Source organism: Pogona vitticeps, chromosome 6, assembly GCF_051106095.1.
Source record: "Pogona vitticeps strain Pit_001003342236 chromosome 6, PviZW2.1, whole genome shotgun sequence".
Taxonomy (NCBI): domain Eukaryota; kingdom Metazoa; phylum Chordata; class Lepidosauria; order Squamata; family Agamidae; genus Pogona; species Pogona vitticeps.
Window position 1 is genome coordinate 95,673,037 of NC_135788.1, and position 23,103 is coordinate 95,696,139.

The window sequence follows — 23,103 nt, forward strand, 5'->3', positions numbered from 1 at the left end:
CAGCTACCCAAGAAGCAGCTGCAACATGGAGGCTAGGACATGATGCAGGGAGAAAGGTAGTACCTCCCTCCCCTCCCTTGGTAAATACGAGAGAGAAAGAGAGAGAGAAGAGGGAATGATAATCATTTTCCTGCTTTGGGTGGTGGGACAATTTGCACTGGCACTGTAAAAAAAAAGGGGCGGCACTGATACTTTTGCACTCCTGTATCTGCTCCCTGAAGCAGTTAACACGTCTTGCCTAATAGCAAGGCCATTCCTAGTGATACAGATCACTGAAATAAAACATTTTGAACACTGGAGATACAAGGAGGAAATAATTAATCCAAGTGAATGTTCCTCCTCTTCAAAATAAAGACAGAACACATATGAGGACTATTTAAGTATTTTATTTCAAACCCTTCCCCCCCAACCCTGCCAAACATCCACCCACAGGCCAAAAGAACAAATGAACAGAAAAAACAACCCACAATAGAAATGAGATACAAACAGGAGAAGAGTCGAAGTTCCCTCCTATGGTTGACAAAAATTTACCCAAAAAGGAAAAAAAACCTTCCACCTCAAACTCTGAGGCAAAATTATTTAGTACATCCATTTTACAGACAGGACCCTGCAGCAGTTACAAATGCTTCCAAATGAGAAACCAAAAAACGTGCCTATTAATACAATATATACAGACAAGGCCATACAGAACCCAGTCCATAAAACAGCCTGATCCCCTCAAAAAGTCTAAGCACACCCAAAGTGCATTCATTTTCATATAAAACATCTTTTCTTCCTTCTCTTGCAAAGTCCAAAACTTTTTAAGATTGGCCTGCAAGTCTGGATTTTGTTTACATTTTAATTGTTTTGAAAATAAATTACAGCAGCTTATTTTAATAAATTAAAAACATACATGCACATACATACACACAAAGCGAACTTCAGAGTTTAGTAAAAGCTAAAAAACCACCTTACAATGTAGTATAGTGGTATTTTATTGAATGAACTTTGTTGGAAAAGTATCCCAAGATTTTTATGTGTACACACACTAGCTTTTCAGTGTTATTACTGAGGTATACATATTCAGTTTTGTTTCTTGCCCACTTTCTGTGACCAAGTGGGGCTGGCAGAGTTTTTCTTTTTTTGCTACATAGTCCTGGAAAATTTGCAATAAACTCTCAAAGTGTAATCTGCATTGCCATAATAAGACAAATGTGTTTTTTGGGCAGGTGTCATGCCACTTCACTGATTTATACCCAATACTAACAATTTCTTGCCACTACGCCAATTCTGACTCATAGCAACCCTCCCCAAGGTTTTCTAGGTAGGCACTACCCATAACTATTTAACTCTTCCTTTCTTCTGGGGGCACCCTGGGATTGTGCAGCTTGGCCAAGGCACCACAGGCTGGCTCCTCTCCCAGGAGGCATAGGGGATAATCGAACCCTTACCCTCTGCAGCCAGGGATGCCACCTCACCGACCTATCCAGTCAGCTACCCAGTAGAATCCTGAAGCTGTGTTAAGAATACTTACTCTTATCAAATGAAATGTTAGAGGGTGATTATCTCAATGAGCTAATATAGCCCTATAGGAAGTGAAATTGCCTAAACCAGATTACAAACGCTCTGGTCTAGTCAATGTCACTATGTCAGAAATGCATGAAGCTCTTTATTGTCAAAGGGACACAGTTCTTACTGTAAATTACAGGTAATCAGTCTTGGGTTGCGATGGGCCAAGCAAACTGATAAGCTTGTGTTTCTCTGCATTCCTGGGTCTGCAAAGAAATGGGGTTCATCAGGGGCTGGGCAAGGGTTACACTCGGCTTGAATGGGTCAGCATGGAAATTCTGAAGGTTGAGAAGAAACTGAAAATGCACAGAGCTTTTAAATCCCACAGGTCAGAACATTATTGGTGATTTGCATGTGCAAATGAAGTCATGGCAATGAGTTGCCACTAATTTACAAGATGCCAGATGCCTTCCTGGCTGACTGCCTGGAACACAAGGAGGAATGCAACCAGCACCTTGCTAATCAGCAGCAATTCGTTGCCATGATTTATGTGACTTCACTTATGCACATGTAAATTGCCAACAGAATTCTGGCCATCGTGTATGCAATATTACTTGCTTTTTACAGTACGATGGTAGGAAGCAAATCTCCTGCACTGCCCAACAGATATAAGAGATGGCAGAGATTTAGACTGTTGAGAATCAGCTGAACTCTCATCAGAATTTACCATTGATTAAATATATTTAATTATGAAATATATTTAATTATTTTTTGCTCTCTGCACAGTCAACCAAATGCAAAAGGGAAATCCACCATGGATTTGGGCAAGTCATTCACCACCTCTCTCAAATTTTGTTCAGTGCAACAAAATAGAAAAGGCAATCTACCTAATGAAGCAGGTGTAAGGGGACAGCATCAAACACACTTTGCAGAAAGGAAGTTCTATCACAATAGGTAGGGCACAAAGATCTATATTTAATTATTTTTGCTTTCTGCACCATCAATCATATGCAAAAGGAAAAACTGCATCACATGCGCAAAGATGGTCACATCTGGTATCGCTACTTTGCACGACAGAGATCTGTGAAACTGGAAATCCTACATAACGAAAGGATTTTATTATTTAATGAAGCCTTCCTAACTTAGCTTCATGACACTTTCTCAGTGCACAGTGTAAATAATAATAATTATAATCAGAGAGACTAAATCCTTAGCAGATAACTTTTTAAAAATCCATTCCATTTTTAGATACAACACATTCTCTCTGCAAAGGAAATTCCTTTTTCAAAATAGAATGAAATCCTCTTATGAGTGCAACAGTTTCCCCCATGGTTTTAGGTAGTTCGAAAAAAATAAATAAATAACAATAATTGCTTTGTCAACACACACATTCCTTATCGTTCTTGAGAGACTACAAGTAACTGAGCAGAAGAGAGCACCACAACATTGTGAAGAGTTGTTCTGTAGGCAACAACCAGAAACAGCCCCTTTCAGCATATTTCAAAAGATGTACTTAATTGGGCAACTTCACCTGCTCTTTTTAGGTTCCAGTTAGCACCCAGGGTTTTTTTTTTCTTAATATAAGAAACCCAAAGCAATTAAGAACAAGACAATTATGCACTTGTGCCCACCTGCTTTTAGAAAAACTAATGGATGAAGCAACAGAAAAGCCAACTGCTGTAGCTCCAAGCCCGTACAAAACATCCGTATTTCTGGATCGCAATTCATTCACTGCTGGCTCAACAGCTAACCCCTTCCTTACCAATTTGTATACTGTGGTATCAGCAAAGTATTAACTGTTTTATGGGCAAGCTGCTCTCCTTCCACACAGCCAAAGAAATACAATTCAGGTCCACCTGTTAGCCCCTCCTCCCCAAATTTCAGGTTGATCAAGAAGCTTTACAGGCCAGGAAACAAGAAAATAAACGGTTGAACAAGGGCATGTGTATGATGTGTATGTAGCCTGCAGAATTGAATTGCAAACCACACAGAGAGTGCTTTAAGCACTATGGGGCATCATATAAGCAGCACAGAGTTTGCTTTTTTTTGTCATAAAGGTCCAAGAGCCAACCTGGATACAACAAATGAGCATTTAATTTAAAAGAAAGCAGCTGACTGTAAAAATAATTAAAAACCACCGGTTTGTTTTGGGTTAACTGTTTTGGATTTTTCCCTGCTATTATTATGGAGAGCATGGAGGGATGCTGCGTCCACGCACACACACAGACCAAAAAAAGGCTGAACAATGATTCTGTTAGAGGCAGACAACTCAAAAACAACTGCAGTGCAGAAATTAGTTCTCACAGCAAGACACGGATCCCCAACCACATTCACACATTTCAAAAGAGAACGCATTAAACAGCCCCCCAAAAAGATGAATTTAAAAGACACACACACACACACACACACACACACACACACAAAGAGAGGTTCCTTTTACAAGAAAACCACTACAGCAGACATAACAGTGGCCAAGGAAAGCCAAGTTATTTACACACGATCGCCCTTTGTGACTCAGTAGTCAGTCAGTGCAGTTTCAGAGATGTTTGGTTCCACCAAACAACAGGAATCCAGGACGAGGCATCTAGGGTTTGTCACTGGGGCATGGTTTGTGCGTGTTTGAACCAGGTTATACTGAACACATCCCCACAAGTAGAGACCTTCGGTTTCTGGGACTGAGAAATAGCTGGTTTCATCTCTGATTTCATCCAAGCTGAAAGAATAAATAAATCTTCAATCCATGGTTGATCAGGGAGCTCGTCATTTTAAGTGAGGTAAGGAGGGTGGACATAATCAACTGGTATGTGGGGCTCAAAAGAAATTATGAGAACTTCAATATACAATCCAAAGCTTTTGAACAATTAATTAACCAGATAGCTGCCAGCAGATCAAATCCCCCTTTTGGCTGTTACAGCTGAATTCCAGTGCCTTTAAATCCTCTTTTGCAGTTGCACACAAGCTCCAGAATACACTAGTTAGAATAGAACAATTGTTTTTTTTTTCCAGTGTATGGTTAACATTTCAAAATGCACACTCAGAAGGCTTCAGGATGGTGGCCTCTTGATTCCTTTGTGATTCCACATGGCACAGAACCTCTTCAGTTTCAAGTTAGCAAGTTCTGTCGATATTATTCCTTTGTTGCTATTTTGAAGCACAGCTCCAGCTATCAGCCTAGCTAGATCTATTACAGCAGAGGGATGTCTTTCTCCAGTGTATCAAAAACTGGGAATCACAAACGTTCCAGTAACATCGCTTTCCCTACCACTATCATCACCACATGATGTGCCCGACACCTTCATGGTCTCACAAGGATCTTGGCTGCTGTTGGTGGGATGGTTAGGAAAGGACTGGCCTTCAGGGAAGAGCTCACCTTTAGCAATTCACAATTTCCAATTCACAATTTCCACAAACAAAAACAACAACAAAAAAACACATGGAACTGGACAATGAAAGAGAAGCATCTTTGGGGTAGAGCAAAGCATAGATAGATGGGTGTCCAAACAGTCACTGCAGGTTCAGTTCAGGAGCATGTGCTTCAGAACAAAATGAGATGATGATGAAGGAATGTGAACATTCTGAGAGCAAGCCAAGTAGATATTTTGACTCCCACATGTAATTCTACATTGGAAAAGACAAAATACTCATGGAAAGTAGAGGCCCCCACTTCCTTAGAGCCATGTGATTTTCAAAAATCCAGGATCAGCCGATTTTAAATTTAGTTTTAGAAAAACAATCAATTAGTTAACTGTAACAATCCATGACAGTGAAAGCTCACCATTTCCTGCATCCAGTGTGCATGGTGGAGACCTCTAGAAACAGAGGCAGAAGTCAAGGTAGAAACTGTTTGGACAGACAGTACGATGCAATCTTCACAAAAATAGTAATAATAAATAAGATGTTTACTTAAGAATAATGTCAATATCACAGTTTTAATAAACTCACAAAAATGTATGCCAAGTACCTGCAGGTGGAGACGGAAACAGACACAAAAGGGGAGACGTACCTCTTGGATGTCACAATCATTTCATTTCGGGGCTTTCCCATTTTTGTTTCACTGCAACAAAACCTGATCTTCTTCTTGTGGAGGACAATTAAAATCGCACACAATTTTTTTTTCCTTTGTTGGTCTGCTCACCAGATTTCCCACTAAAGCTGTATCACAGCCTTACGGTACTGAAAGCAGGAATGGGGAGGCAAGTAGAAATAGATCACGGTCATTATTATTAAATTTTGTTCTTTCTTTTGCATTCTCATACTGGGCTGGGGCTAAGGTGCTTCTAAAAATATGCTCCCTTGTCTTGAAAAGGGCCAACAGATGTTTCCTTTCACCCATCAAACCTTCGTTCTTCTTGTTCAGCAGGGCAGCTTGGCTTGCAGATCTTGGGAACAGGAAGGCAGAAGTCCATTTGTAACAGAGATTGGTTTCAGCTGTCAAGGATGCATGTTGCCTCTGCCCCCATAGAGTAACTAACACTGCTACCATAGCTGTCTGTTAGACGGGGGTCCCAGCATTAGAACTGATGAGAGGAAAGGCAAAGGGTTTATCCTAAGAGATCTATCCAATATTCAGCTGGCTAATGATACCTGCAGTTGAACAGCTCCGTGATATTACCTGTGTCCTGTTGGTGTTTAGTTAAAGGCATCAGCATTTTTTTCTTCTTCTTTGCATCTGGTTGGTTTCCCATTGCTTGAGCAGGCTTAAATTCTTGCACATACCCAGCACCCCCAGCAACCCCTTCCTTCAGACAACAGAAATCCGTACCCTTAGCTTGACATTATCTACCCTTGGAGCCCATCCCTGTTGTACTGCTCCTCTGTGACCGTACATAGCTGGGATTCTGGTTCGCCTTACAAAAGCAGCCTCCTTCGGACAGAATCACTGGACTAGAACTGCGGCTTTGTTCATGAAGTTCCATGTGTCCGCAGCACACGCATCCTACACACCCCACACCCCAAAATGGCAATACGTAAACAAAATGTATAATCGGCTCACTATTTCCCATGCCAGAAGAAGGGTAAGGTATGAGGGAGGGGCACCAAAAAAATAGAAATTTAACAAAAAATAACATTCTCCATCCTTCCAGGAGTTTGTAGTCCAGTTTCAGCAGATTCCAACATCTTTATGGAACCAGGTGGGGAGGGGGGGCCATGGCTCCTGTGTTTCCGTGCACAGCTGTGCTTCTTTTCATGCCCTGGGCCTTCTCCGATGACCCAGAGACAACCAGAAAGCAAGCAAATGCCAGGAGTCCTCTCCAGTACAGCTTCTATAGCTACAGGATACTGGTGACCAAATTCCTAGAGAAAGAAACGAACAGAAAGAAGGGTGAAACAAAACAAAAAGCCACATTTAAATCAAAGGATCGCGCCATATCTTGAAAGATACAAATCTAGTTGTGTGTGTATTCTGCACTTCTCTGACTTTTAACTGCCGTTTGTAAGCACAAAATTCAAGATTTCTTAAGCTTCAGTATGAAAATGCACAATATATGTATCTAGCCATATGTCAGTGCCAGAGTCCTTGTAAATAAATGGGCAGTGCCTTTACCAAAATTGTATTCCGAGAACTTCTGGTGGCCAGGAGCCTGAATTGTTCAAAGGGGAATGTAAAGAAGTTGGCAGCATACAAGTTAGGGAAAACAGACTACTATTGGTAATCGTGCCTTATTTACACTTATAATCTGAAGAGTGTCCTGCAAGTAATTCTTCAGATGTCTGTTGAGAGTGATATGCCCCTGACAGCCTGTTAAAGCAGGCTTGAGGATGAAACAAAGGGGATAGCCTTGCCCTTTGCCAGCTTCACACACACCCCGCCACTATCACTGCCAAGAAAACTAGAAGATTATCGCTGAGGGAACGTGGTCTTCAACAGAAGACAACTCACTGCCAGGCTAAAAAAAGGGGTGGGTGGGGAATATGTGGACTGCATGCAATCTCCCTATCTGTTTTTCTGACCCCTGAATCCGCTGTGGTCCACTTCAACATGCTGCAATGGTTAAAACTCTTAAGGTACAAACAGGGCATGCCTTGTTTTGAAGGAGAATCATCATCACCTTAGAACTGCAGAGCTATGGATCATCAAGTCAAGATGGTATCAAGGAGACACAACTCTCAACTTCTAGCTCCACAGCCAGACAGCAATTGTGCTCGCAGGAAGCCTCCAAAAAGCACAATTCTCCTTCAAAACAAGGTGTATGCTCCTGTGTGCCTTATCTGAGTGGAAGAACATGTGTGGTTGTTTTAAACTAACTCATCCTGGCAGTGCATGCCAATGATAGGGGTACAGGTTCAAAGAGGGAGAACTGCCCCCTTTCCCGCTGAAGCTGCCCGCCCTTGGGTGAAAGAAACAGTTACCCATGGGCCCGCTGCTGCCAGCAGCCTAGCCAGGCTCAAATATAAACCTTTCTTTTTTTAAAAAAAGGAAAGGATGATTCTACCCCTTTCCTGCAACATGTATTTTACCATTGGTGATAGCAGCAAGTACGGGACAGGGAGGCCCCTCACTACGTTGAAGACTCTGCTTCTTGCTTCTGTTTGGAAACCAGCTGGGCCTCTTTCAGGGAGAGATAGACTTCCTCCTGGGGGTCGTAGTAGTAGAACTTGCGGATGTATGAGATCAGAGGCCTGGAAGAGTAAGAATTCAAGGTGAATACTCAAAGGCATGACAAAGCAGAACAGAACTCCATTTGAAAACCACCACCCGATTAAGGACAAGTTTCTAAGCTCTCTCTTTACCGTTCTTGTTATGACCTGCAGACAAAAACAAAGGTTATCACTGCAAATACAACACTAACCTTCAAGGGGGTGGTTGAGAGCCACGGAGTGGCTGGCACCATTACAACGTTTGTTTTATTTTTAAGGAAGATAATGATGGTGTGTGTATGTGTGGATATATACATATATAGAAATAAATCAGAAAGCAGGCTCGACTATAGACTGAAGCTTCTGGGTGATCTAAAGATCTGAAATTGGAACCCTGACATATATTCCTGGATTCAGCTCTCCTGCGCCTTCTATGTTCCCACTCTGACATAACATTTTGACATCTACCTAGCTTTTTCTCAGTTGAATCAACAACAGTATCTCTCTTCCTTTTTCAGAGAACAAGCTGCAGATCCTAGTGTCTCCAGGGCCCAAGGGGATTCCTTCCTGTACCCTCCAGCCAAAGTCTCCTCCTGCTCCCCTCACAATAAGTTGGACTATGTTCTACAACAGCAACACTCCTGTACGCATCCTGCTGACACCACAACAGTTCAAACTGTTCCAGCATGGGGGCATGAGAGACGACAGAGGCTCACAAATACCACTGGACAAGAACACTTTGTCCGATATGGGGCTGGGAGAGTCTGGCTGCCAGTGCACTTGATAACTCAAATCACAGCGCACGCTTTTCAGATTCTACTGAAAAGCACCACACCTGTAGGCGGAGTGATACGATTACTCCTATCTGTGGCATTTGATCTTCCAGGTCTTATTCACCCAGGCAGCTCCTTGTTTGATGCTACACCTATGCCCCAATGTCGCTTGGACTGGTTGACACATGGAACGCACCAGTCCAAGTGACACAGGCACATATGTAACAGTATTGGACGATGGGGAAGGTACCCTTTTCCCTTGTGTTGTTTGGATTCTAATACTCACAGTCCCATGCCCCTGGCCATGATGGGTGGAGCTCTGGACTAAAATATCTGAAGGTCAATTTTTTCCCCTTTCCTCACCATGTTAGGTAATATATGAGCCAATTCCTTTCTTTCACCTCCTTCTGTCCATAATTCACACCCTCCACATTTCAGAGGTTCTGGGGAGTGGAAAACAAATTACAGTGGTGCCTCGCAAGACTAATTTAATTCGTTCTGTGGTTAATGTTGTCTTGCGAAATACGTTTTCCCATAGGAATGCATTGAAATCTAATTAATGCATTCCTATGGGCAAAAAAAGTCAGAACAAAGTCAGATTTGGTTTACAAAAGGTTTATTAAGTGCTCTTTAAAGCCATACATATTGTGCAGTTGATTTCAGAAATTTCAATAAAAAAACTTTAACTTTTTAAACATCATAGAAAAACATTTAAAAATTAGCAAACATGAGGCAGGAACAAAAAACGGAAAACATTCGTCTTGCGAAGCACAGCCATAGGAACATTCATATTGCGAGTCATCAACCCCATTGCCAAAACCATTCCTCTTGCAAATTTTTTTGTCCTGCAAGGCATTTGTCTTGCGAGGCACCGCTGTATTTGAATTTTACAATCTTAATATCCTCCTCATACCTATGATATCTCCCAAGTAAGTAAAAAAAGGACTACCTTATTTCTGATATGGATTCCCTCCCATCACAGACTGAAAGGCCAGTATCCTGTGTGGTTAGAAGTTTGGATTTTGACTGACCACAGCAAAGTTCAAATACCCACTCAATCACAAACTTCACAGAGGGACTGTGGGTCAGTCCTAACCTTTCAGCCTACATTGCCTCATAGCTCAAGAAAAAAACTTACTTGGGGAGTGGCAGTTCTGGAATGTGATCGATGCGGACCAGCTGCCTTATCCGGAAGCGGCAAAGGTGTTGTAATGATTTAACGTTGCTAAATCTAGAAACCGGATAGAGAAGCTGAACAGGGGTTGGAGGAAGACCTGCAAATGGAAAGATAAGGTATGAAAGAGTGACAGCTTGGAGGGAGATACAAACAGCAGCTTCTGAGTTATCATAAGCACAACTTCAGCAGTTGCCTGTGTTGGCTACTTGCTGCAAGACTGCACATTTCATCATTTAGCATCCTGTTAAAATAATTTCGCCTCCGATCAAAAGGAGTTGACAACAGTGGGATGGAAGAATGTAACTGTGCAAATCACGTATGCTATGTTGGGTCCACTCATGTGGAAAGAGTGAAGTAAATGGAAGACCTTTGAGTGCCCTCATTCCCTTGAAGACTTGAAAGATAGGCCAGATAGTGAATGATGAAAACGTTTCCAGGAAAGCCTAGGTCTAGATTCCTGCATCTTATAAGGGCCACATCCAGATCTCTAGCTATCTCTAAAGCACTCTTAACATGTAAACTTACCCTCATTCCCTCTTCACTTCAAATTACTTGAAAAGCAGAAGCTACTATCTGGTGCAGATTCTCCAGTTTCAAGAGTTGCTCCTTCTTTAAATTAAGAGAACAAGTTTCTAGCTCTCTTTATTGCAGAAGGACATCAAATGTTTAGATGATCTGATGTTACATTTATCTACATGGGTATCCTTTCTCAACCAAACTCTAGAATAATTTGATGTCACTCTGTATGTTAACTTTATGAAGTACCCCCTCTCACTTACACACAGATATCTAAGTGTTACGCAACACACACCTGGTACTCTGGATCGCAAGAAGTAAAGGAACTTCCCGTTTTTGGAGTGCATAATGGCACGCTTGATGAACTCCACCACGGACTGGCAACGGTCCTCAAACTTGGGGTGGCACCAAAGACTGAAGGTTCCTGAGCCAAGAAAAGAAATGCATTGCACAAAGGAGGAAGCAGTGGAAGAGTGTGCTCTTATAGAGGCTGACTAAGGAGGCCCACACCAAAATAAGGGCAACCAACACTGACTGGTTGCTGCCAGTTTCACTTTTGTTCTCTCTTCTCCATGTGAGGTTGGACAATGGCTCACAAGGAGTCCACATGGCTATCTTCAATTTGATTAGACATAATGACAGAGGTTCCTCTAGTACCCCTAAATTAACTTCAGGGATCAGGGTTGGTCTCTAAAGATAAGTTTCCAACCCTCTATGGAGCCCACAGACAAGATATTGCCACTAACTGACCCAGATTGCCTCTTAGGGTCAGTTTGATCCTCAGCAAGATGAGATAAGAAGTCCATCTAAATCTATATAACCAGACTGCCTTTGATCCACCTGGCTTACCTCTGTAGTGCTCCATTCGGGTGTGATGGGTAATACCCTGTGATCGAAAGCTGAGGCTTAGAATGTACCGAGGATCAGAGCTGTCACGAACCAGGAAGGAGCCATCAGGTTTCCCTTTCAGCTTCATTTCAGCATCTTCCCAGTTCATAGGACCCCAGTACCAACCGCACTGTTTTAAAAAAAATGGAGGGAGAAGGGTTTAGATCAGGGGTGTCCAACCTTTGACCTTCCCTGGGCCACATTAGAAGATGAAAATTTGGTTTGGGCCGCACATAAATTTGGTTTGGGCCACATGGGGGGGCAGCCCTAGCCCTCCTCTGCAGCCCCGCTCCAAGTGCGCTTACCGGCAGCTGCGATCTCAGACAGCAGAGGCTGCCAGCTTCAACTCCGGGGGCATTATGAGGCCGGGAGGGGGTCCACCTATTAATGGGGATGGCGCAATGCAGTCAGAAAGCCCCCCTCTCCCCTCCCCTCCCACTCCTTCCTTCCTTCCCTCTCCCCCTCCACTGCTGTGACATGCCCCAACCGCATTCCAGCCGCAAGTGCCGGCAGTGTAACTTGAAACTTTGGAATTTCTTTAAAAATAAAAAATTGCACTGGGCCGCATTATGAGGTGACCTGGGCTGCATGTGGCCCTCGGGCCGCAGGTTGGACAAGCCTGGTTTAGATCAAGCCTAGCTAGGAAACAATAAGCAACAACAAAGGCTTTTAAAGACATCTTGACGCAATGAAACACATTGCTATGGGATGAAGAAAAACATCACTGCATTCAGCAAATTCATTTCCGGGTACGTGGTTTCCCATTCTGGTTCTGACATCTATGGTTTGACTTGGTGTAGAAAAGGTGGATTTAACACCTATCTGCACAAAGACCACTTTTGAATCATTCGGACGTAATGGAGCACTCTATCATGACCTTTTAATGGGGGGGGGGGGGGAAATGACACCAAAGGTTTAACAAAATAAGAACAAAACTTGTGGCACCTTATTGAATAACAAATAATAATAATAATAAAAAATAATAATAATAATAAATAAATAATAATATAATTTATTGTCATTGTAAGTATATACACAGTATACCATACAACGAAATTCACAGACACCCAGAGACCAGACACATGCACACACATAACATTCCCCAAACACTCCCCACCCACTAGAAGTCCCCCACTAAAAATACAAACATGTACACCTCAGGCCAAGTAACACAGTCCAACTAATTATTCACTACTGGTGGTCTTTAAGCTCATTATTAATTGCAATTATAGCTCTAGGATAAAAACTATTTAGAAAACGTGTGGTCCGAGTCTTAATTAGGTAAAAGGTAAAGGTTCTCCTTGACAATTTTTGTCCAGTCGTGTCTGACTCTAGGGGGCGGTGCTCATCCCCGTTTCCAAGCCATAGAGCCAGCGTTTGTCCGAAGACAATCTTCCGTGGTCACATGGCCAGTGCAACTTAGACACGGAACGCTGGTACCTATTTATTTACTCGCATTTGCATGCTTTCGAACTGCTAGGCTGGCGGGAGCTGGGACAAGCGACGGGCGCTCACTCCGTCACGTGGATTCAAACTTACAGCTGAAGATCTACAGATCTTACAGCAGAGAGGCTTCTGCGGTTTAACCTGCAGCGCCACCACGTCCCTGCGAATAACAAATTGGTTTCCTTTAAAACAGGGATTCAAAGTTTTCTTGGATCACATTTGATGTGTGATTCACTGTTCTACTAGGTATTCTGGATCAGAAAAGGCCCAAGTTTGCATTACTCTTCCAAAGTGGCTCCCATCTACAGCAGATCATGTTTTATCTATATCTGTACCTATAGATAAATACGTACAGGTATATAAAATACCACCTGTGATACTGTACAAGTTCCTTCAATCCAATGTTCTTACAATATATAGCAAAGAAGTAACCAATGCAAATACCTCATCTAAACATCAACATCAGCACTTACTTTTTCTAGCTCTCGCAAGCTTGCTGCAAAACTGCTTGAGTCAGGCCGGTAGAGGGGGCACTGGAGGTGTTGTGCAGGTTGGCTGTGTACTGCTTCTGGAGCTCTGATTGGAATGATTCGGGGAAATGCATCTGCCAAGGGAGAGGGAAGATGAGATGAGGAAACAATCACCTAACAGGCAGCTCAAGGAGTGAAAATCAAGTCACTGGGCAGCAGCTGCTACAGAAGTCTTCTATTTTATTTTGTTTTATTCCCAATTCTGAGCTTCAGGGAGATGGAAGAGGTCCAATTCCTCCCTGCACCCACACTATGAAAAGAAAGGACTGGAAGCACTGCCTGTGTAGCGCAGTCTACAGAAGAGCTGGGCAAACTTTATGCTTGGGAGAAGCACTTTGTTTTCCACCACAAGCCTGCCATCCGTGGCCCAGAGCCAGCTGCAGTGGCTCAGGAAAACCAACCCAGAAATGAGAAACATGGTGTCTCTGAGCCCACACGCAGCGCAGAAATGTATTTTCAATACCAGAACAAAGTTATACACACCATCTACAGCTGTTTTCTCCCCAAAGCTTTCTTGATTTCAGCAAACTAAATTTAGGAAGATGGTATAATTTTGATTGTTGCAGTTATAAACCCAGTCAGAGACCTTGGCTGATCTATGGCAAATCACCCAGAGATCTCCAAGCAGATCTTGAGTTGCATTCTGCCTAGCCCTTGTCTAGAAGTTACTCTTGGACAGAAGCAGCGGAGGACAGTAAATAGACTTCAGCTCCCAACAGACAGATTCATTGTCCATTTTTGGTCCTTGCCCGCCACCCCCACTCCTACTGTTTTCCTCCAGGTCATCAGAAATGAATTTTTTGGGGGAAAAAGGTGTGAAGAAATAGGGTAACTATGACTGAGAACACACAGATCTTTGAATACAGGAAAAACAATATGCACATGTTTTAATGAAAAAGACAATAGATATAATTAAAAATGCTGCTATCCTTATTAACTGCACAGCTTTCTTTTGTACAGAAAAGTGTGTCAAAAGTGACATACTAAAACGCAGAAGTACTTTTACCAACAATATTAAACCTTAGATAAAATAATACTGGAATAAGATGAAAAGTAGCAGAACAATTAAATTTGTATCTGTTTCTGAGAACCATGTTCAAGTAACGAAAATAGTGTCAGATTAGGACTGGGGAGACTGGATTTAAATGCTTACACAGTGATGAGAACACATGGGCCTGAATGACAATGTTAAACCACTACTTGAAAATCTCATGTATTTTAAAAAAATCTTATTAGGGTTGCTATAAGTCAGAAGCAACCTGAGGACACAACGATAAACTCTCTCTAGAAGGTTCACATTCAACAGTTGTACAAGACAATAGATATTTTGGGCAAAGAAGAAACACAAGATGTCCACAGGTAGGTTGTCTTGGACAGGGCGTGCTGTAAGGGAGAGCTGAGGAACCTTTGGCTTTCTAGATGTCTTACAAGTCACGCAATCCCTTAGCAGTGGCCACGCAGGATGGAGCCAGTGGAAGTTGAAAACCAAAACGTCAGGAGAGCCAAAGCTTTTCCATTATTACCATAAATCAAGTGCACTTCAGAATAAAGGCCTAAGGTATATCTTAAATCAGGGGTCCCCAACTCCTGGTCTGTGGGCTTTGCAGGACTGGGCCATGGAGTCACATCTCGCGCCACCCCTCGCACACACGCATGGTATGCTTGCGCGCATGCACGGGTGAGAGTTCACATATGGGTGCAGCACATTTGCAGATGGGCTTGGCCTGCTCGTGTGCCATGTGCATGTGCACGACCCACTCACCCACAACCGCACCATGGCCATCCACAAGCACGCCCCACTCATCCGTGCATGCGCACCATGCCCATCAGTGAAAGTGCCATGCCCACCTGCAAACATGCAGCACCCACTTGCGAGCGCGGGGGTGCTCCCCCTGCACACGGACCCTACCCCCGCAACTGGTCTGCAGTTCCAAAAAGGTCGGGGACCACTGCCCTAAATGATCTCACCCCATTTGAGAAAATATGAAAAAGATGTGCCATTAATAGATCTTAAACAAATGGAGAAGGAATGATGGTGAACTGTACTGGAAAGGTAGTTTGGGCAAGGAAACAGGGCACTGAGGCATCGTGGGGTGGAAACCATGGTAGAAAAGGATCCTGAACCCAGAACTCTAGAAATTCCCAGTAGCAACCCAAAGAGAAACATGCCTGCCTTCAGAATAATTTCCAGACCTTTGTTTCAATTTGATTTGTAAGGCACTCTCCAGGACTCTACACAAGCAGTAACAGAGACACAGCAATAGACTAAGTGCCTTTCTGAGACATTTACTCAACCACTTCTTCCTCCCCTTTGTCCACTGAATATAGTTATCTGGAATAGGACACTGCAATATGAACTTAGTTCCTATATACTGTACTGTATTTGCAAAGAACAATTTAAATCAATCATACACTAAAAGGATTAAAATTCAAGAAGGAAAGGTTATCAAGGGGCAGCAACACCATATAAAATAGAGGTCGTCAACCCTCAGGTCCATGGCCCGGTGCCGGTCCGTGGCCTGAGCTGGACCGGGCCACAGAGACAGACCTCCCACCCACCCCTGCACACACTGCCCTCCCCACAACTGCTCTGTGCACACACGTGCATGCCAGCACCAATGTGAGCACTCTCCCACCCCTTCACCCCTAGATGTCAATTCAGTTCCAAATATTTCTATTTTCTGGGCACAACAGGAAACTTTCATTTCATTTATTTATTTATTTATCTTATATGCCACCCACACTACCAAAAGGTCTCTGGGCAGTTTTCATATTTAGATTTATTCTGCAAAGCCACTGCTAAAGGACTAAGATAGATCTTCATTTTTAAAATAAATCTGCCTATTAGCTTTAACTAGAATACCCTTTGTGTGACACCCATGAGTAGAACTGATTGTCCAAAAGAGAACGTAACACTGCAAAGGTATAGTTAAGAGTCCAGCAAGAACTGTTCCCCTCCGTGCCAGATTCACTTGGCCCCAGTTTAAGTGCAGTGAAGGTTAAATTTGCCCAGTGAATTAAATCCTTGCACCAGGGATCACTGCTGCCTACAACAACAACTCTGGCTTAAAAGGAAGAAGAAGATAGAATCAATATGGTAAAGTCTTCATTCTAAGCACTGTTCCTCCAGTCATTACCATATCTCCCCAATTTTGCTTATCTCAGTAGATGTGGCTTCATGAAAGCATTTTACACAAGTGAACAACAATCACAGACTCATTTGGGAGAAGGACAATCAAAAGTTGCAAGGGCCCTTGGAAAGGGGGTGGGTGGGCGGAGGACAGTGGTAGTGGGGTTCTGTGCAGGGCAATATAAGGTTTCCAGGGCATACATGCTTTCTGCAGGAAAGAGAGTGCGACTAAGACATACAGGGAGAAAAGGCAGGTGCATGCATATGTTATCATTAATGTCTGCAGTGACTGGGGTTAAACCCATTCCATTTCTCAGACATCGCCTTGAGCTCAAAAACTGAATAATTAAATTAAGAAGCCCAGGTGCTGGGAACCATTACACTGTAAATTTTGGAAGCCTTGAGCATCAAAGCTAAACTGACCAGGGGCATGCGGTGGAGGCGGCGGAGGCAGAGGAAAAGACTGGAGGGATGAAGACCCCATCGGACCCACTAAGACAGATGTAGGCAGTGTCCCACTGATATCATCTAGAAGAAGAACACAAAAATTGAAAGGTCCACGAGGTATGAAAAGCAACAGGGCAAAACCGTATCACTTCCATTTCAACAGAAATGGGTGTTGAACATGGCATTCTCTCTTGGAGCCCTGAAAACCCATCTTGGGAGTCTCTGACATCACTAAAAATGTGTGCTCACACATCTCTATTGAAGAGTTTGTTACTCATAATGATTTCTTTGTTGATCTTTGTAGTTTTCTCTTTTGCCTTTGTGGATTCTATGCAGCATTCAATACTGTGACCATTAAGTTTAAAAATATCTTTCCGGAAATTCATTTTGTAATAATTTTTGAATACAACAATAGCCTCCACTTTTCAACACTGGTAAATTGGGGCACCTGTAAACTGTTCTTGAGAGTATTTTGCATGCATTAATTATCACTTCTGATAGACACAAAGGTAAGTGGATCTACTGTACCCACACATTTATAGTGATGTCACTGAAGAGAGATGCAGGTGTTCATGGAGCGAGCTATTAATCTGTGAAGTAAGAGAATCTATATCCCTAGAAAGAGTAGATCTCAACAGAATGGATCAGTCATGAGAGCCATGCAAATCCATTACTATATTTGATATACAGCAGGTGTCTGCCATGTGAGGCCCAGCCTCTCACTGGGGGTATAAAAGACCTCTTGCATTTGCTGCTTGCCTGAAATTGCCAAAAACAGGGGGGCAGGGATAATGAAGCTGTCAAGCACCTGTTAAACCAAAATACACAGCTAACTGTTTGCATCTGGCTGTCTGAATGTCATGTTTTGTGAACCTGGCACAAGGTATTCCCTTGAAGAAGGGGCTTCTGGGTTTGAAATACAGAGATTAACCAGACTTTACAACTGGCTCAGAGCTCCCATCATTTCATCCTTTTTCATCCTCTCCCTTTGTAACACTCGTGTACTTGGTTAGTACTGAAAGGGGGACATAAAGTCCTATAAATTCCACATCTCCTCTGTCATCCAGGTACCCAGGCTTTGGTGAGGGGAGCTGTAGTCCATCACTTCTGGAGCACACCAGGTTGAGAAAGGGCTATGCTTGCTATCTCGCTATGCTGTTTGGCTCTTGATACATTCACACACAAGAAGATGCCAAGGAAGATGCAAAGTAAAGAAAAGGTGTAAGGGATGCTTATTACTTCCAAAGGACCACTAAACTAAATGCATTTTAAACTGGAAACTCTTGCAAGGGAGTATTTGATGCCCAGCAGAGCCTTATGTTGAAAAAACAACAAGAAACCCCACTCTTCTTGTGCTAAAGGAGATACCTTAATTCAAGGCAACTGTTGATATTACATGGGCATCACAATAACGGGCTAGAGGAACAAATGGTCTCCCACCGGCAGCATAATATGTACAGACATGGACTTGCTTAAAATATGGGCACATGGTACAATTCAAAAATCTTGGGCACCTCTAAGTTTCTAGACCTTGTCATTATGATAATTTTTAAAAGAAAATGGGCACTGCTAGCCAAAATCTCAGAGGCCAAAGGTGCATACAAGTGAGCATTACAAGGGTGAAGGAAAAGAGGCAACAGCTGCCCCACTTAATTCCCAATGAAAATCAAAATTGTACAAAACATGCACCAAGTCCAGCTCTCAGGGGTGGGGTTGCATGACACATAATACAGGAATTAGAGATAAGTAAAAGCAAGCAAGCAGGCAAAGAATACAAACAAAGCTGTAAAATATTATATATATATACAGTATATATATATATTTGTGTGTGTGTTTATATATGTATATATATATATATATATGTATAGCTATATATATGTAATAGACATTGTCTAGAGGGGCAGGGTAAAAATCTAATAAATAAATAAAAATAAATCATACACCATCATCACCTGCCATTTGTAAGACCCCTGGAAGAGTTCTATCCAATACCATATCCAGCATGGAAAACATTGTACCAAAATTAAAAATAATATTTTTTTAAAAATTTGAAAAAAAGGAGAATGGTCGTTTCTAGAAACCTCCCGAAGCAAGAATTCTCCAGGGGGACCCACTCTTCATTTCATGCCCCCACAAAACTGAAAGTAGACTCCCAGCCACTTCTGTTTATGCATATTTGGGGTGATGCTACTCATGGTGGATCCCAGTGAACAAAAACTGGCCCCTGGGACCCACAGCTTGCCCACGTCTATTTCAGATCAAAAACATGACAACTGCAAATGTTACATAAAAGGGATCCAAAACACCTCTGTCTATTATTAAACAATGATGGCCGAGTAGCAGATGAAAGAGATGATAATTTATTTCTGGATGGGAAGTCTGAAGGATGTTGTAAAAGGCAGGCAAAGAGATAAGCAATACCCAAAAGGCTGAGGCTTCGTCGTGGGGGAGGTGGTGGCGTTGGGGGATGTGGGGACGTCAGACCACGCTGAGAGATATCCACGTCCACCAGTGACACTGTCTCGCCTGGAAAAGGGAATGAAAGTGGAAACATCAGAGACCGCCTCGTTCCAGAGCACTACAAAGAATTTGTTCCAAGATATTACTGGGCACTCATGCATACATGGAGTTACCTTTGAAGAGGGTTCAGAAACTGCAGCAGCTACAGAACATCACCAGTTTTCCTGGATGGGAATCTCAGTTCATATTAGAGTGGCTTCAGAATCAATTGTACTGGCTGGAGTCAGGATATCTCAACACTAGAGATGGGGGTATTTGTATATGAATACAAATACCCCCGCACAGGTCGAGATGAGGGTCCAGCCCCATGGGGCCGGACAGTCCACTCACCGATGCGCTAATGCCGCAGGCTCCGCACTGCTGTCCTATCACGCAATCACCTAGTCACTCCTGGCAAGAGGCGGGACGAGAAGCCTCTCTGCCAGGTCGAAGAGTGGCTTGGTGATCGCAATCTCCAGAGCAACAGGACGGCAATGCGGGCCCCGCAGCATTAGCGTATCGGTGAGTGGACCGTCCAGACCCTTGTTATCTCCATCTGTGTGGAGTATTTGTATACGAATACACCTCCTCCACTTCCATATGAATCTGCTCCAGCTTGTGGACATCTCTGGAGGTCTTATTGCACATCCTCCCCACTCACTCAAAAAAAAGGAGCCTTAGATGGGGGATATTCTCATGACTTCAGTAAAATTCCCTTCCAGGGGAGACCAGATTATCACTATTACAAAAAGTTTCAGGCAGGCAGCAGAAATATGTTCATTCCACCTGACTTTTCATTTGAGTTCCGTGGTTTTACCTCTGCTATTTTAGTGGTATTTCGACTTCTTAACCAGTTTAGGGGCTTCTGTATGTACAAAAATGTTTAGATAAATCATAAAATAAAACACAATGTAGGAGTAGGCAAGACATCTATTAGACCACTAAAGAAGTCATACAATCTGCTAGCTTTTGTGGATCTATGCCCATTTCTTCAAGCATGCCCTGGTGTCTTGTCATCCCAGATCTTTGCGGCAGATGGATGTGCCGCACTAGTTACTTTGATGTAAGTTAGGAAAGGTGCAGGCTGCATTGGAAGAGTGGTTTCAATGTTACAGATGAGGAAGATGTTGACTGAATATCACACTTTGGCTCTTGAAACAAAGCCCAGACATTTTGCATATACCCTCCCATGTTTGAAACTACAAATTTCTATTTGGCTGGGGAACAAACATATGCAAGGGATTATTTCCCTTGCCACCAAGTAACAATCCGAACTTTCAACCCATGGCATCTGGGATTTAGCAGAATGCCAGGCAAGCTGAAGAAGCTGGTTTTGAATGAGAAAAAGAAGATTACTGAAATGCAGACACATATGCCAACTCATACACACTTTAAATGGAAGGAGGGTTTAATTTGTGCCAAGTCTCAGTCCCCCCCTCACCAATCTGCTTTCCATACAAGTGTCAAAATATGGGTTACATGGAGTAACACTCAAGAGCACTTCTGAACATGTAGGGAGTGACCTTATCACATTCACTCCTAAGTAAAAGCAGCCCATCTTCAAACCCTTTGTTCCAGGAAGCAGAGCTAAAATTTTTAAATGTGAATACCAGCCTGTTTATCACAAATACTGATCATAAGGACTGGAGAAGTACATTGTCCATTTCCATATTAGTACTGCATCTTTCACTACACATTCAGATTCTCCCTAGTCACACTGAGACAGACTTTACAGTGGTGCACCACATGACGACGATAATCCATCCCACTGAAATCACTGTTTAGTGAAATCGTCGTCTTGCGAAAACTGTTTCCCCACTGGAATGTATTGAAACCCATTTAATGCGTTCCAATGGGGAAAAATCATCATCATTTTGCGAAGATCGCCCATAGGGCAGCCATTTTGCAAAGCACCGATCAGCTGTTAAAATGGCTGTCCTGCGAAGCATCAGTCCCGAAAACATAGGGAAGCCATTTTGCGAAGCCGCCGATCAGCTGTAAAAATCGTCGTCTTGCGAAAAAACGGTCCGCGAAGCACAGACCAAATCATCGTCCAGCGAAAATCATCCATTGGAATCACTGTTTTGCGAATCGCTATAGCAATCGCAAAACCTCATCGTCATGCGGATTTGTCATTTTGCGAGGTTTTCGTCTAGCAAGGTACCACTGTACATGCTATTGTATCAGTTAAGCTCTAACCCAGGAATAAATGCCAGAATCAAGCCTTCAGGTATACAAAACCCAATATATGCCTGTGTATGTTATCCCATAATCCAAATCAACTATCAATTCCATGCAACACCTTTGTGGACTTTATATCAATTCCTATATCTCCAACCAGTAACTGACAAAAACTGTATCAGAAGTGGTTCAAATACAAAACTCCCAGGTGTTGCAGCCAGCCTGAATGGATGAACATATCTGAAGTCACAATCTGCTACCTGTTAAATGTGTTGCATGTTTGTACATTGATTTTACTGGAATACACTATGGTGCAGAGTGCAATATAAATACATTAATATTAATATTAATATTATTAATAAATTTATTCAATTGGCTGCACTTCTAACAGTCAGACAGTTTTTTGTCTTTTTTTTTAAAAAACTAACATTTTGGTAAAACTAGAGTATTCAGACTAGGATAGATTCTCTATAATCTCTTTCTGCATTGATGCCTTTGTCTCCTAGGCCATGTTACCAAGAAAGTGTATATTAATTCTCCAGTGGAGTTGGCTATTAGACAGTAGAAGCTGGCCAAGAGAGTCAGTTTCCCTAATAAGAACTGAAGTGGGGGCGGGGGGGGGGGAGAGAATTCAGTATGGAAAACAGTTACTGATATTACTGTGTTTTTGGACAGAATTCATTCTAGGTAAGGCACTATCACACTCAGGCCTGACAAATGTTGGCTGGAAGGATGGCAATTGTAGTTCTACACATCTCTAAGGCATTGGCTTGGGTACCACCACCGTGAAGGATCCCAGGGATAATCTCGTATACATGAGAGCAGAGGCATGTTTTCACCCATGTAAATATTAAGTATTTCTTAATTTTTTTACTGTAACACAAAATAACACAAAACACCCAGAATCACTCCAGTGTCAATTTTAGCTTCTCCTAGTCTTAAAGATTCTTATGACAACAAATGCATAAATTAACCCTCATCCACCAGGATTTTTTAAAATAAACAACCCATACAATGAGTTGTAGAGTACTTTCTTATCCTATGGGAATGCAAATGTACTACACATTAGCAGCAAGATTTAAAGTACATGCCTTGAATTTGATGAACTGAGTGAGAATTTCCAATATATCCTCCACTCTCCATCCAAACGGAACCAAACTACTGACAGAATACTGTACATCAATTTACTTCTCCGCATCATTGTTCCCTGGAAAGCAGCATGGAACCTTTCTTTACCTAAGCTGGGACAAAACTGTTCCCCAAATGTAGAAATGCAGAAGATTTGTTGGGACATTTTTTGTCCTAGCTGTGATTCATCTGTGAAAAAAAAACACCCTGTACATAACAGTGGTTGAAATCAGTGGCTTTCTAATTTCTTCCGATGAGAATGCTGCTGAATGTCTACATTCTCAATTCAGCAACAAAATACAAGTCTAGGCGGCTCAACTC

The 23,103-nt window shown here is 42.5% G+C and overlaps 1 protein-coding gene across 2 annotated transcripts in view; it reads right to left on the bottom strand.

Annotated features, from left to right (window-relative positions):
- Nucleotides 1-370: 370 nt before the first annotated feature.
- Nucleotides 371-23,103, bottom strand: part of SOCS7 (suppressor of cytokine signaling 7) — a 32,755-nt gene continuing 10,022 nt past the window's right edge. Inside the window, exons 3-10 of one of the 2 annotated variants that reach the window (XM_073004315.2) lie at nucleotides 19,396-19,500; nucleotides 16,951-17,055; nucleotides 13,341-13,471; nucleotides 11,383-11,551; nucleotides 10,829-10,957; nucleotides 9,979-10,114; nucleotides 7,948-8,109; nucleotides 371-6,783 (exon numbers count right to left, since the gene is read on the bottom strand). In XM_073004315.2, coding sequence (XP_072860416.2) covers nucleotides 7,989-8,109; nucleotides 9,979-10,114; nucleotides 10,829-10,957; nucleotides 11,383-11,551; nucleotides 13,341-13,471; nucleotides 16,951-17,055; nucleotides 19,396-19,500 — 896 coding nt within the window. In that variant the 3' untranslated portion in view covers nucleotides 371-6,783; nucleotides 7,948-7,988. The remainder of the gene's footprint in view (nucleotides 6,784-7,947; nucleotides 8,110-9,978; nucleotides 10,115-10,828; nucleotides 10,958-11,382; nucleotides 11,552-13,340; nucleotides 13,472-16,950; nucleotides 17,056-19,395; nucleotides 19,501-23,103) is intronic. The other variant, XM_073004316.2, reaches the window with a different exon arrangement.